Source organism: Schistocerca americana, chromosome 1 (genome assembly GCF_021461395.2).
Source record: "Schistocerca americana isolate TAMUIC-IGC-003095 chromosome 1, iqSchAmer2.1, whole genome shotgun sequence".
Classification (NCBI taxonomy): domain Eukaryota; kingdom Metazoa; phylum Arthropoda; class Insecta; order Orthoptera; family Acrididae; genus Schistocerca; species Schistocerca americana.
In genome coordinates, this window is record NC_060119.1 from 1,002,661,698 (window position 1) to 1,002,678,138 (window position 16,441).

The window sequence follows — 16,441 nt, forward strand, 5'->3', positions numbered from 1 at the left end:
ACCCGCATTCCTATTTTCCTATTCATTATTAAACCTACTTCTGCATTACCCCTGTTTCATTTGGTGTTTATAACCCTGTAGTCACCTGACCAGAAGTCTTGTTCCTCCTGCCACCGAACATCACTAATTCCAACTATATCTAACTTCAACCTATCCACTTCCGTTTTTAAATTTTCTAACCTACCTGCCCGATTAAGGGATCTGACATTCCACGCTCCGATCCGTAGAACGCCAGTTTTCTTTCTCCTGATAACGACATCCTCTTGAGTAGTCCCTGCCCGGAGATCCGAATGGGGGACTATTTTACCTCCGGAATATTTTACCCAAGAGGACGCCATCATCATTTAATCATACAGTAAAGCTGCATGCCCTCGGGAAAAATGACGGCTGTAGTTTCCCCTTGCTTTCAGCCGTTCGCAGTACCAGCACAGCAAGGCCGTTTTGGTTATTGTTACAAGGCCAGATCAGTCAATCATACAGACTGTTGCCCTTGCAACTACTGAAAAGGCTGCTGCCCCTCTTCAGGAACCACACGTTTGTCTGGCCTCTCAACAGATACCCCTCCGTTGTGGTTGCACCTACGGTACGGCTATCTGTATCGCTGAGGTACGCAAGCCTCCCCAACAACGGCAAGGTCCATGGTTCATTGGGGGGGGGGGGGGGGGGGGGGCATGATATGCGAGCAAAAAACATGTTCTAAAATTCTACAACAGATCGACGGCAGAGATATAGGTCTATAGTTTTGCGCATCTGCTCGACGACCTTTCTTGAAGACTGGGACTACCTGCGCTCTTTTCCAATCATTTGGAACCTTCCGTTCCTCTAGAGACTTGCGGTACATGGCTGTTAGAAGGGGGGCAAGTTCTTTCGCGTACTCTGTGTAGAATCAAACTGGTATCCCGTCAGGTCCAGTGGACTTTCCTCTGTTGAGTGATTCCAGTTGCTTCTCTATTCCTTGGACACTTATTTCAATGTCAGCCATTTTTTTTTTTTCTTTTTTTTTTTTTGTTTTTTTTTTTTTTTTTTTGTTTTTTTTTTGTTTTTTTTTTTTTTTTTTTTCGTTTGTGCGAGGATTTAGAGAAGGAACTGCAGTGCGGTCTTCCTCTGTGAAACAGCTTTGGAAAAAGGTGTTTAGTATTTCAGCTTTACGCGTGTTATCCTCTGTTTCAATGCCATCATCATCCCGGAGTGTCTGGATATGCTGTTTCGAGCCACTTACTGATTTAACGTAAGACCAGAACTTCCTAGGATTTTCTGTCAAGTCGGTACACAGAATTTTACTTTCGAATTCACTGAACGCTTCACGCATAGCCCTCCTTACGCCAACTTTGACATTGTTTAGCTTCTGTTTGTCTGAGAGGTTTTGGCTGCGTTTACATTTGGAGTGAAGCTCTCTCTGCTTTCGCAGTAGTTTCCTAACTTTGTTGTTGAACCACGGTGGGTTTTTCCCGTCCCCCACAGTTTTACTCGGCATGTACCTGTCTAAAACGCATTTTACGATTGCCTTGAACTTTTTCCATAAACACTCAACATTGTCAGTGTCGACACAGAAATTTTCGTTTTGATCTGTTAGGAAGTCTGAAATCTGCCTTCTATTACTCTTGCTAAACAGATAAACCTTCCTCCCTTTTTTTATATTCCTATTAACTCCCATATTCAGGGATGCTGCAACGGCCTTATGATCACTGATTCCCTGTTCTGCGCTTACAGAGTCGAAAAGTTCAGGTCTGTTTGTTATCAGTAGGTCCAAGATGTTATCTCCACGAGTCGGTTCTCTGTTTAATTGCTCGAGGTAATTTTCGGATAGTGCACTCAGTATAATGTCACTCGATGCTCTGTCCCTACCATCCGTCCTAAACATCTGAGTGTCCCAGTCTATATCTGGTAAATTGAAATCTCCACCTAAGACTATAACATGCTGAGAAAATTTATGTGAAATGTATTCCAAATTTTCTCTCAGTTGTTCTGCCACTAATGCTGCTGAGTCGGGAGGTCGGTAAAAGGAGCCAACTATTAACCTAGCTCGGTTGTTGAGTGTAACCTCCACCCATAATAATTCACAGGAACTATCCACTTCTACTTCACTACAGGATAAACTACTACTAACAGCGACAAACACGCCACCACCAGTTGCATGCAATCTATCCTTTCTAAACACCGTCTGTGCCTTTGTAAAAATTTCGGCAGAATTTATCTCTGGCTTCAACCAGCTTTCTGTACCTATAACGATTTCAGCTTCGGTGCTTTCTATCAGCGCTTGAAGTTCCGGTATTTTACCAATGCAGCTTCGACAGCTTACAATTACAATACCGATTGCTGCTTGGCCCCCGCATGTCCTGACTGCCCCGCACCCTTTGAGGCTGTTGCCCTTTCTGTACTTGCCAGAGGCCATCTAACCTAAAAAACTGCCCAGTCCACGCCACACAACCCCTGCTACCCGTGTAGCCGCTTGCTGCGTGTAGTGGACTCCTGACCTATCCAGCAGAACCCGAAACCCCACCACCCTATGGTGCAAGTCGAGGAATCTGCAGCCCACATGATTGCAGAAGCGTCTCAGCCTCTGATTCAGACCCTCCACTCGGCTCTGTACCAAAGGTCCGCAGTCAGTCCTGTCGACGATGCTGCAGATGGTGTGCTCTGCTTTCATCCCGCTAGCGAGAGTGGCAGTCTTCACCAAATCAGATAGCCGCCGGAAGCCAGAGAGGATTTCCTCCGATCCATAGCGACACACATCATTAGTGCCGACATGAGCAACCACCTGCAGATGGGTGCACCCTGTACCCTTCATGGCATCCGGAAGGACCCTTTCCACATCTGGAATGACTCCCCCCGGTATGCACACGGAGTGCACATTGGTTTTCTTCCCCTCTCTTGCTGCCATACACAGGTAGTCAGTGCTAAAGTAAGTGTGTCACCACTAACATCATTCAAACCAGGTGGACAGTCAGGGTGTATACATGGACAAGGAAAAAAAAATTCTGGATTTTTCCCGGATTTCCTGGTTAAAAATACACTTTCTCCCGGGCGAAAATACACTTTCTCCATGTTAAGTGACAGTATACTCTTCCTCGGCACTGTAAAACTCATCAATCCTTTGAATGTTTATGGTTTTATATACCGGAGTAGAATTTACCGGCACTTTAGTTAACGAAACTCAGGAGGGAAAAACACGTTTTGAAAGACCTTTGATGTGCAGCAGCATGTACGCTGCATTTTTTCGTATTACAAAGGTATAAATTTGAATTCCACCAAACACTGCATGTTACTTTCTGAAACATTGAAATCAAGATTGTGATGCATTTTTGTAAGACAGTCATAGCTCATGTCATGTGATCTCGCCAGCTGATGGCAGCATAGGTCACGTGATGTAGTGATCCAATAGCAAGATCACTCTTAAGTAGCGCGAACACGCAAGTAAGAAAAGTTAATGGTTTAAATTAATATACATACCATTCACATATGATATTGGTCTCGAAGATTAATAAGCTGGAAGAGAAGCTAGGCTTCCACATATAATGTTGATCTTTATTGCGCGTGTTACACTTTTAAGATACATCACACAAATGTTCCAGCAAAATTTTTAATAACGATATAAATGTCTGATCTTCTGGGCTCGAAATACTTCTAAATGGTCATCCTCAAAGAGCTGATTTTTAAATCAGAGTCAAACGCTTTGTGATTTAAGAAATTCATCATACATTCTTGTACATAGTTCATCTTGCGCAAAAGGAAATCTGCTTTGAATCTAACACTTTTCAAACCACCATTCGCAATATTTTCCCGCGACCTGTTAGAAATAGGTTTGTTTGAGCAGTTGCAAAAGTGTGCCAGATAACAGGCGTCACCGCACTTGTGCAGCTACGATGACACAGGAAGTCCATATGTTTGTACATGTAAAACATTAAAAGATCTTACATATGTCATAAAAGAAACAAGGTATCAGACGATACTTCAAGAGTGTTGGAATTTCGTGAACCATACTAAAATGCATAATTCGGCTTAAAATGCACATTCGTATGTAAATTTTCTTGGAGTACCAGTACTGTATTATCTCATGTTTGGTTCTTTATTATGGCATAATGTCACACGTGCACTTGAAATGCAGCGAACAGTTGAAACTAGTCAATAGTGTGAAATTAAACACTTTGTTTCAAATAAATTGACTGCCTCAGCAGAAAAGATTAATTTTAAGCCAAATCTCTTTACCAAACCAGCAAAAATAATTTCATTGTTCTGTAAGGTGATTAATGCTTGACTGTCAGAAAGGTGGAAATAAAATTTGAAACTAATAACGTATTTTAGCCTTCCGTAATTACGCGAACGTATTTTAATTCATCTGACAGCTCCTGGCCACAAAATGCCGTTTTTTATCATTTAACGTGAGAGCAATAAATGAAGAGGAAACAACAAAATTAATGAACGTAAACACGGGTCACATGGAGACTACCCACCTCAACTCGGACTGCTCTGCGCATCAGCCCCAGATTTACTATATTTCCGAAATGGGGCAATATTAAGTAGTGGCGCCCAGCCACACTACTGTAACCAGAAGTGGGAGGAGGTACTACTCATACGCGACTTAACTGCGCATGCTCAGGAGCCTGCCCGCAACAGGAAAAATGAATTAATTCAATCAGTTGTCACATCACGCTCATCGGAGGCAATTTGTTGTTATAAAGCATTACATAGTCTTCATAAAGCCTTTGACACACTTTGCTGTTGGTAGATGCTTGTATGAGCACTGTTTTGTTGTTGTATACAGCACATTTCCTTTGCAACTTAAGGTTTTTTTTATTTTTTATTTTTTTCTTATTTTTCTGCAGTATTATTCTGCAGTAGCGGGATACAGTAATATCCTTTGTCAGAGTATTGGTTCTTACCAGTCAAAATCATAAAAATTTAACTGAAAACTAAAACAATGAAAGATTCCCGGAATTCTAAACAATTCTCGGGTTTTTCCTGGTTTTCTCCCGGATGAAAAAATTCCCGTTTTTTTTTCCGGGATCTCCCGGTTGTCCCGGGTCGTATACACCGTCAGGGTGTATACCATCACATTCACTGAGCACTCATGCCATTCTGATCAAACATTATCACTTACTTGTTATTACTGCAATATAACTGCTACTGATGCTTTGCCAAGAAATGCAAAAAGTGCCTTATGAATGAGAACTTCTATTTGCTTTACGCCTAAGACTGAGTTCAAAAATAACAATACCAAGTTAACAAAACGGAGTGAAGGGCAGAGCCTCTACTTATGTTCTAGAGTTCTTGCTGTTCGATCTTAATTAATTCTTGATAGCTGAGCACTATCATGTCTTTTGGCTATCAAAATAATCATATGGTATTATCGAAGTTTAATCACTGTAACACTTGATTACCTTAAGCAATACTCCATTCTGGATTGAATATGATTCTGAATGCGACGTTAATTTGGCAATTGGTCGCTCTCCTGACGACTTATGGAATGATGTTTGAACTGCTCTGAAAGTTGTGTTGCCTGTCGCCTGAATTTTAAAAGAAGTTGTGATATCTGGCAGTCAGTGCTGAATATAGGTATGTGCAAAGAAATTAGAGAAATAACAAAAGACTCATTCTGCTGGGAAACTCAATGTGCCAAAGTCCTTAACTATGAGGCTGAGTGCGGCATTAATGCTTGAAAGGAAAAAGCCTGAGACATGGCAGTGTACTGTCATAAAACTGTGCACACCTGAGTTGATACCATCCATATGAAAATGCGGCATACCAAAAAGGATAGCTAGGCATAAGTGAAGTGGTTATGTTGAAACAGGACGTACCAGACGAAAAAATGGCAGTGTGGAACCCCGTTTCCAGTGAGACAGAAAACCAATGTCTGTTCGACAACATAGTGCCAATCCAATTCTCAATTGCCATCAAATGGGATACATTTCTCGGTTTTCTAGAAGTGCAAGAACTCTGAGAAGTAGACTAAACAACAATGAAGCTTTTATGCCAAAGAGTTCTATAAAGCAATGCTTGACTGTCTATCAAATGGCTTTTGCATAATGACTGACTGGTGCAGAGCCATATTTACTGACTGGAAAACATTTTCTGTCATTACCAATGACCCATTTCAGGTGAGATACCAATAGATTGATTGTTTTTTTTGCTATGGTCATTAGCGCCCGGTCCGTGACTTAGGAAACAGTAAAAAACCGAAAATGGAAACCAGCAGCAATGGGAACGAAAGTCATAAAATTGGAGAAACTAAAAGCAGAAGGAAGGCTTAAAAATCCACTACAGAAAGGGGTTGGTTGTGCCCAAAAAAAAGCTTCAAATGACTGATGTCATTTCACTGGCACTAATAAATTCGAGAACGCGATCGGCTGAGCGCGTGTCATCTGCTAAAATCGACGATATATCAGGTGATAGCTGTAGACAGGAGCGTAACGGGTTAAAATAGGGGCACTCAATTAAAAGGTGTCTTACCGTCCACAGCTGAGAGCAGTGGGGACAGAGTGGGGGAGGATCGCCGCTTAAAAGATGTCGATGGCTAAAAAAACAGTGCCCTATCCGGAGTCTAGTTAAAATTACCTCCTCCCGACTACGTGTTCGGGAGGAAGAGGTCCAAGCACAAGGAAGAGCTTTCACGTCCCGCAATTTATTATGGGGAAGTGTCGACCAATGTGCGTGCCATAAATAAACAACACGATGACATAAAACGCTCTGTAGATCGGCGAAGGGAATCGATTGGATAGCTGGCCGAAGAAGAGAGACTGCAGCCTTAGCTGCAATATCGGCCGCCTCATTTCCACAGATACCAACGTGTCCCGGGAGCCAGAGGAACGCCACCAAGACGCCCCCCAGGTGGAGCAAGCGCAGACAGTCCTGAATCCGGTGGACCAGAGGGTGCACAGGGTAAAGAGCTTGGAGACTGAGGAGAGAGCTGAGAGAATCTGAGCAGATAACGTACTGTATCCGCTGATAGCGGCGGATGTAGTGGACAGTCTGGAGAACAGCGTAAAGCTCCGCAGTATAAACCGAACACTGGTCGGGAAGCCGAAAGTGATTTGGGGTGTCGCCAACAATATAGGCACTCCCTACACCTAACGATGTTTTCGAGCCGTCGGTGTAAATAAATGTGGCTTCCGTCATTTGTGCACATAGAGCAGCAAATGCCCGGCGATAAACAAGTGAAGGGGTACCATCCTTGGGAAATCGACAAAGGTCACGGAGCAGGCAGATCCGAGGACGGAGCCAAGGCGGTGCTGTACCCCAAGTTGTCAAGAAGGTTTTAGGAAAGCGGAAGGAAAGAGAATGGAGCAGTTGACGGAAGCGGACTCTCGGTGGTAGTAGGGAGGAGGGGCGGCCTGCATACCCTACATCAAAGGAGGCGTCGAAAAAAATGTCATGGGCTGGATTAGCTGGCATGGAAGACAGATGGCTAGCATAAAGACTCAGAAGGACTGCTCGCCGATTGGACAGCGGAGGTTCAGCAGTCTCAGCATAAAGGCTTTCCACAGGGCAGGTGTAAAATGCACCAGACACTAAACGTAATCCACGGTGGTGGATAGAGTCGAGACGCCGAAGAATAGACGGCCGAGCAGAGGAGTAGACTATGCTTCCATAGTCCAATTTCGAGCGCACTAAGGCATGATAGAGGCAGAGGAGGACCACTCGGTCCGCTTCCCAGGAGGTACTATTCAGGAAACGGAGGGTGTTGAGGGATCGCAGACAGCGAGCCGAAAGATAGGAAACATGGGAGGACCAGCATAGTTTTCTGTCAAACATAAGACCCAAGAATTTAGCGACGTCTGAAAACGGAAGGTTGACAGGACCTAGATGTAAGGAGGGCAGAAGAAACTCCTTACGTCGCCAAAAATTAACACAAACGGTCTTACTGGGAGAAAAACGGATGCCGGTTTTGATGCTCCAAGAGTGGAGGCGATCGAGACATCCTTGAAGACGTCGTTCAAGAAGGCTGGTCCGTTGAGAGCTGTAGTAGATCGCAAAATCGTCCACAAAGAGGGAGCCCGAGACATCAGGAAGGAGACAATCCATAATTGGATTTATGGCAATGGCAAACAGTACAACACTCAGCACGGAGCCCTGGGGTACCCCGTTTTCTTGGGAGAAAGTACGGGAGAGAGTAGTGTTCACCTGCACCCTAAATGTGCGCTCTGCCATAAATTCGCGAAGAAAAAGGGGCAGCCGACCTCGAAAGCCCCAAGAGAAAAGTGTGCGGAGGATACCTGTCCTCCAACAGGTATCGTATGCCCTCTCCAGATCAAAAAATATTGCTACTGTTTGGCGTTTCCTGAGAAAGTTGTTCATGATATAAGTGGAGAAAGCGACAAGATGGTCAACTGCAGAACGATGCTGTCGGAATCCGCATTGGGCAGGTGTTAAAAGACTGCGGGATTCCAGCCACCAAGCTAAACGGTAATTCACCATACGCTCCAAAACCTTACAGGCACTACTCGTGAGGGAAATGGGGCGATAGCTAGAGGGGAGATGTTTGTCGTTTCCAGGTTTCGGAACAGGAACGATGATAGCTTCCCGCCATCGTCTGGGAAAAGTACTGTCTGTCCAAATTCGATTATAAAGGCAAAGGAGGTAACACAGACGATGGGTTGATAAATGCAGCAACATTTGGACGTGGACACCATCCGGTCCCAGGGTGGAGGAGCGAGAAGAAGAGAGTGCATGTTGTAGTTCCCGCATGGAGAAAACAGTATTGTAGCTTTCGCGATTTTGGGAGGAGAAAGCAAGATGTCGCAATTCCGCTGCACGTTTCTTCGGGAGAAACGCTGGTGGGTAATTTGAAGAGCTCGAAATCTCAGCAAAGTGCTGACCCAATGAGTTAGAAATTGCGACGGGGTCCACTAATGTATCATGCGCAACAGTGAGCCCAGAGACCGGGGAGAAACTAGGCGCACCTGAAAACCATCTAAGCCGATGCCAAACTTTCGAGGAGGGAGTGATGGTGTTAAATGAGCTAATAAAGAATTTCCAGCTTGCCTTCTTGCTATTGCGGATGACACGACGGCATCGCGCACGGAACTGTTTATAGCGGATACAGTTGGCCAAAGTAGGATGGTGCCGGAAAATGCGGAGAGCAGGTCGCCGCTCACGTATTGCGTCACGGCATGCCTCGTTCCACCAAGGAACTGGGGGGCGCCGGGGCAATTCGGAGGTGCGTGGTATTGAACGTTCCGCAGCTGTAAGAATAACGTCGGTAATGTGTTTGACCTCATCGTTGACGCTGGGAAAGTGACGGTCATTGAATGTCGCTAGAGACGAAAAAAGTGTCCAGTCGGCTTGGGCAAACTTCCAGCGTCGCGGGCACATATATGGCAGGTGAGGCTGCAGTCTAAGGACACATGGAAAATGGTCACTCGAGTGTGTATCATCAAGGGCGAACCATTCGAAGCGCCGAGCTAGCGGAACAGTACTGACCGCAAGGTCCAAATGAGATAAAGTTGTCGTGGAGGCAGACAAAAATGTAGGGACCCCAGTGTTGAGGCAAACTAGATCCGCTTGGTGGAAGGAGTCTAGCAATAGTGAGCCACATGGACAAGGATGTGGAGATCCCCAAAGCGGGTGGTGGGCATTGAAGTCCCCAACCAGCAAATAGGGGGGTGGAAGCTGACCAAGAAGATGAAGGAGATCAGCTCGTGCCATTTGTGTGGACGATGGAATGTACACAGTACAAAGAGAGAACGTGTATCCAGAAAGGGAAAGACTGATGGCGACAGCTTGGAAGGAAGTGTTTAAGTGGATTGGGTGATAATGGGGAGTATCATGGAGAAGAATCATGAGTCCTCCATGGGCTGGAGTGCCTTCAACAGAGGGGAGATCATATTGGACGGACTGAAAATGAGGGAGAACAAAGCGGTCATGGGGACGCAGCTTTGTTTCCTGAAGACAGAAGATGACCGGCGAGTAGGATCGTATGAGGATCGTCAATTCATCCCGATTGGCTCGCATGCCGCGGATATTCCAGTGGATAATGGACATAGGGTGAACAGAAAATGGAGAAATGTGACCAAGGTTGATGTCAACTCAACAACTGCTCAGAGCTTGCGACCGAAAGCATGTAATGGCATTCAGCCGAAGGCAGAAGATCCTGATCCATAGGTAGTTCAGCAGCAGCTCCTGCCACCAGCGATCGGCCGGTTGATCGGCCGCCAGCAGTGCGCCTCGGCGACACAGAAGACGGCCGAGGGCGATGTCCGCCAGGTGGTGCTGTAGATGGGACACGCCTTGGCGGAGAAGGAGATGAACTGGGTTTCTTTGTAGCCTTCTTGGAAGTATGATGTTTAGATGAAGGAGGAACTGATGGGTGTGAAGTTGGGGTACGTAAAAAATCTTCACGAATATGCTCTTTTTTCAAAGTCTTGGTGTCTGACTTTTGGGCTCGAGATTTAGCAGAACCCGATGAAGGGTGAGCCATAGAGTGGGCAGGCGAAAGTGGTGAGGTTGAACGGGCGATCTTTGCGCTGGCCGACCTGACGACGGTGGCACTAAAGGTGAGGTCGCAAGTCTGCATGGCCGCCTCCTTTGTTGGCCGAGGAGAAACAAGGACAGTGCTGTATTTTCCTGTCTGAGGCACGGTGGGCTGTCGACTGGCGAATAATTTTCGAGCAGCAAAGGTCGACACCTTTTCCTTCACTCTGATTTCCTGGATGAGCTTTTCATCCTTAAAAACGGGGCAATCTCGAGAGGAAGCAGCGTGGTCACCCATACAGTTGATGCAGTGAGGGGATGGAGGTGGACAAGCACCCTCATGGGCATCCTTGCCACACGTAACACATTTGGCCGGATTGGAACAGGACTGGCTGGTGTGATTGAACCGCTGACACCGATAGCAACGCGTAGGGTTTGGGACATAAGGGCGAACGGAAATTATCTCATAGCCTGCTTTGATTTTCGATGGGAGTTGAACTTTGTCAAATGTCAAGAAGACAGGGCGGGTTGGAATGATGTTCGTGTCAACCCTTTTCATAACTCTATGAACAGCCGTTACGCCCTGGTCAGACAGGTAGTGCTGAATTTCTTCGTCAGACAATCCATCGAGGGAGTGTGTATAAACGACTCCACGCGAGGGATTTAGAGTGCGGTGTGCTTCAACCCGGACAGGAAAGGTGTGGAGCAGTGAAGTACGCAGCAATTTTTGTGCCTGGAGGGCACTGACTGTGTCTAACAACAGGGTGCCATTCTGTAATCTGGAACAAGGCTTTACAGGACCTGCAATTGCGTCGACACCTTTCTGAATAATGAAAGGGTTGACCGTGGAGAAGTCGTGACCTTCGTCAGACCGAGAAACAACAAGGAACTGTGGCAACGATGGAAGAACTGTCTGTGGCTGAGACTCAGTGAACTTACGCTTGTGAGCAGACATAGTGGAAGGTGAGGAAACCATTGCGGAAGAATCCCCCATGATTACCGGCGTCTCCGATGGCGCGCTCCTCCCTTGTGGGGGCCCTCTCTGAGGGCACTCCCGCCTTAGGTGATTGTTCACACCTCAGGTCACACCTCCCGACAAACGGACGGAGGGACCAATCGGCACTTTCGGAAGGTATCAGCTCGGGTAATCACCCCTCCCTGGGCCTGGCCGTTACCAGAGGGTACGTACGTGTCCTACCTGTCTACCCAGGGCAGGGAATTACACGTTACCCCGTCATCGGCTACGCATGGAAATGCATGGGTCGGCCTTCAGACACGCACAGGGAGGAAAAAAGAGAAAGGGAAAGGAAAGAAGACGGGTCTCAAACGCCGCAGCGGAGAAAAGGGCAAAGAAAAGAGGTAAGGAAAACAGAAGGACAGAGGAAGGACGAAGACTTGCAAGTGTAGAAAGCAAGGAATTTGTAAGAGTTTCGACCGTCCGTCTCCGGACGTAGGCACAAACCATACTCCCAGAGGGGGAGAAAGGGAAGGAAAGAACCAGAGGTGGGGGGGGGGGGGGGGGGGGGGGTGCGAAGATGGGGGACGAGGAAGGATGCGGAAAGGGAAGGTATGCAGCCCGGAAAGGAAGGAGGGCCACATTAGCTCGGGGTCCCGTGCTCGCTACGCACGTAACCACAAAAGAGTTGTGGACCCCCTGGGGGGGGAATAGATTGATTGTGTATAGTATTGTAAACGCAATTAATCTGTTTATATCTTAATTTATGGTCAAGCTCTATTTCTTTGTTTTCATTCCCTCTTGCATTCCACGTAGCAATTTTCATCTAGCTGTCATACATAATCCTTGACTTGCCTACGTTGTCTCCAAGAAATGATGACATTAGGAATGAACTAGATAATTTTAATATTAATTAAAAGATTGAACTAAATAAAACATTATGAAAACATCACCAACAAAGAATGAGTGCAGAGAGAATCCCACATAAGCCCAGCCAAGAAGGAGAGACACAGGAAGATACAGAATAAGATGGCACTGAAAAGTGAAGACTGAACATACAGAAGTGCCCACACCTTGAACTGCAGAAGAACAAGATGGTAGTAAATGCAAGATGGTAGTAAATGCAAATGCTTTAGATAAAACTGGCTTTATGTTATTGTAGTGCAGAGCACATGTATAAAATGTGTTTACCTTGTTTAAGTTACATCTGTTTTGTTTTGCATTCATAAAATAAATGAATTTTTGAGCCGTTTTCTGAGGGTTTTGCTTCATGACAGTCAAGACACCGCCAAACAAATGCCCATAAATAACTAGTATTGTCACAAAAAAACAATTATATGTAAAATGCTATCCAGAAAATATTTGGTGACTGAGTGATAGTCGCCAGACTTCCAGGACTGGAGCTGCATTATCCTACTATGTTTGCTAGATATTTATGTGTAACTTTGGTGAAATATTCCAAACAATCCATGTGTAAATAGGTGGCAGTGAGTTGGAAAAAGGTGTTTTCAACTGCAAGAAGATTATTTTACAAGTAAATTCCAATGCTTCTGTCATTTACATAGCAGGAAACCTGTTTCTTTCTTTGCCTCAACTACAGCAAGACAATGTGAACATTCTTGATGCCTCACTAGCTGTGACTGGTTGAAGTTTCAATGGCTTTTTGAGTCCACGTTTTCTGTCACTGCATATCGTTTCCTACCAGTAGCCTTTCTTGACTGGAACTTGGTTCTTCGTAGCTTATGAAGTGAAGTGGTCTGTGGATGTTAACATTTTGCAATGTTGTGTTGTCTCTTCATTCCTCTCTTTTCGGGATTGTGCAAATGATAGCAATCTTCGAAAAATATTTTCTAACACTATAATTATGAAAAAGATGTTTTGTTTACTTACAATTTTGACAATATAAACACTGCAGATGCTTCAGAAATGTGAATGAGTTTTTTAGCTTTCAGTACACCGAAGACAGAAAAACACAAATAATTGTCACTGTTCTTGATGTATGCTGTTTAATTTGCAGTTTGTGTATACGAGTATTATTAATAATTACACTGTACTCCCTTAGCCTAGAAACAGAGATGCGAATAAGACTCTGTACGTATAACTGGCGTCTTTGAGACAGAATCTATAGACACTTCGCAGACGACTCAAGAAACAGATCTGTTGGTATCCTTCGTGTAGGTAGTACAACAATCTTGCCAACAATGCTGGATATGTTTGACAACTCTGTTACTTCCTGCATGGCACAGAATTATCATTCCACATGGAAATTGCAAGTAATCTCCTCTCTAACATTGTGATTTAAGTAGTATTAAATAAAAAAAAGTATGCAAGTTAAGAAGATTGTGGAGAACATCTTTTTGGCAGTTTATATACACTACAATGAAAAATTTCTCTTTCAAACACAGAAGGACTTCTGTTTGTTGTCCCTTTGTCCTGCACTGGTGCAAGGTCACACGGTTTTTAACGAATTTGGGATAGGTAGTTCACGGCGTGGCCAGATGCCCTTCCTGTTGGCACTCCACTACTCTCTACAACAATCTGTGTACCCCAACTGTCTATGTCCAGTGTTAATCATGTGAAAGTGAATGAAAGCTTTAGAAATGTTTGTGGTTTGTGTAACTGACTTGGGTAGTAGACCAGTGGGAAACCGCCTGAAAACCACTTCTGGAATGGTCTACACGCCAACCTTTGTCATTAATCTGCTGGTTGGATTCAATTAACGGCTGGTGCACCTACCCGTCCCAGGAGTGGCGCTTTAACACGCACGGCTACCTGGTTGGGTCTTCAAAACACAGAACAGCCTCGAACAATTTTTTAAAGATGCTCCTTAACATCACAGAGTATACATGCAGTAAATAAGGACAAAATCAATACCTGTTTGAGTCCACGCTGTGTTAGAGCTGAGCATTCCATGTATTTTACTGCTCTGATCTTATTTGCTAATTTCTGTCCCTGTTCCCTCTTAATAGGTGACAGGCCTTGCTCTGCAAGAGCTGTCAGAGTTTCACGATCGTCACGGAGATCAATTTTGGTTCCTGCAATGATTAAAAACTTTTAACTACAACTCTACAAGTAATCTTAAAATAATCTTTAGAACACTCATGTACTTTCCCATCACTGAAACTTCACACAACACTGGTCAAATAATTACATCTTCCTGTTTGTACTTGGAATAAAAATTATTTGCAGCACACATTGCGGCTAGATGAGATGGTAGAGACTCAAACAAACATTTATGGATATCCCATGTCCTGTGATGTTTGCTATGTTTCCCAAAGATGTTGAAGACAATGTGGAGAAGGATCTATTCAGTGAACATGACAATCAAGGTGGTACCACAGCTTTTAGTTTGGTTAAGAACCAGGTAATTCAGGGGCCAGAGGAGTATGTCAAGGTGTGGAACATGGTCTTCCAGTTTTTTGTAGTCATGGGGCAAGGTGTATTATTTTTCTAACAGATCCCTCACCTCAGGGAAGATGATGGTGTACAGCTCTTGAGACTAATTGGTAACCAAATCAGAAAAGAGGAGTAGTTCTTCCATAGAGACAGTAACATTTTCCAATCCTAACTCTTTCCAAACCATATTATGTTCTTTCATAAACAGTAACAGCATACCGTATTTACTCGAATCTAAGCCACACTCGAATCTAAGCCGCACCTGAAAAATGAGACTCGAAATCAAGGAAAACAAATTTTCCCGAATCTAAGCCGCACCTGAAACCTGAGACTCAAAATTCAAGGGGAGAGAAAAGTTTTAGGCTGCACCTCCAAAGTGAAACAAAGTTGGTCCATTGTAATATGAGAGACAATTTAGGTCGAATGAATTACAATACAGCTACAGTAGTTTGGTTCGAGTCATAAGCTTAGCAGTTAAGCTTTACCAGGTAGCCATTGCTACGCGTCAGGCGCTCCTTCCGTATTTATACGGGTACCCTTCTCCTTTTCACGTGCTTCGTCTGGTTTGAATTGATTGCTTATTTTTCTTTGATCTGATAAGTGCCGTTCTCTTTGTTATAAGTGTTTACGTCACTCTAACCTGAAAATGCATTACTGTATTGGGTCATGCATTGTTTGTTGCCGCTCGCGGCATGGCTTGCTTTTGTGAGCGCTACCGCGGCTTACACACACACACACACACACACACACACACACACACACACACACACACACAAGAGAGAGAGAGAGAGAGAGAGAGAGAGAGAGAGAGAGAGAGAGAGAGAGAGGGGGGGGAATTGTCTCATTAGCGAAACAATGGCAAGAGACTGCTATTTGTTGTTACTTACACTGCTGCTTTCTTTGACAATGATCAACAAGAACCAAATAATAGACTGCGTATGATAGAAGATGTTCTGAACGAGAGTTTAGCGAAAATTTTTCTCCGTTTGAAAATCTTTGCAGACACCCCTTTAGTACATTACATTCTTCACAGAAATTAGTGTCATCTTAGATTTAAAAATCTAGCCAGTTGCTGTGCTTCATTTCTGATTGTATCACTATTAGGCATAAGAATAATACGAATATAAACATGACATGATATGTATATTCTTCCACGTTTGCTGTTGTTTTGCTCTAGTTTCGTAGTTTATTAAGCAGACAGGATTTAAATGAGATAGCAGCAAACACGAAATAATACATGGCAAAATGTTTATATTCATATTAGTTTTATGGTGAAGAGAATACTGCATGTGATTCACAATTCATAAAAGCTCCTATTAGCAACCATCTCTTCTCACAGGTAGGAAAAAATTCAGAACGTAGAGTTTGCCATACTGCCAAACATCGCAAACAGTCTTGCCAGTCGGATTTTCGTAGTACATTGAAGTGCTGCTACATTCGAAGATGAACAATATGGAATTTGTATTTACTTCGTTGGATAATGTATGAAAATGCAGTGTTCGAAACTCTGGGCGGAGAAAAAAAAAAGCTCGTCTTCCACCTTTTTTTAAATTTTGTTTACTGACGCAGAGATTTTGGCGCCGGTATTTATCTTTGTGCCTCCAAAGCATGCTTGTGTAGTGCTACATATATTTGACAGCAGAACTTAATTGTAGCAGCACCTGCCAACAATTTTCAGAACTT

The 16,441-nt window shown here is 44.2% G+C and overlaps 1 protein-coding gene across 1 annotated transcript in view; it reads right to left on the minus strand.

The window, feature by feature from the left end:
- LOC124616056 (ras-related C3 botulinum toxin substrate 1) overlaps positions 1–16,441 on the minus strand; it is a 131,981-nt gene that overhangs the window by 72,825 nt on the left and 42,715 nt on the right. Inside the window, exon 5 of the mRNA XM_047144292.1 lies at positions 14,237–14,397. Coding sequence (XP_047000248.1) covers positions 14,237–14,397 — 161 coding nt within the window. The remainder of the gene's footprint in view (positions 1–14,236; positions 14,398–16,441) is intronic.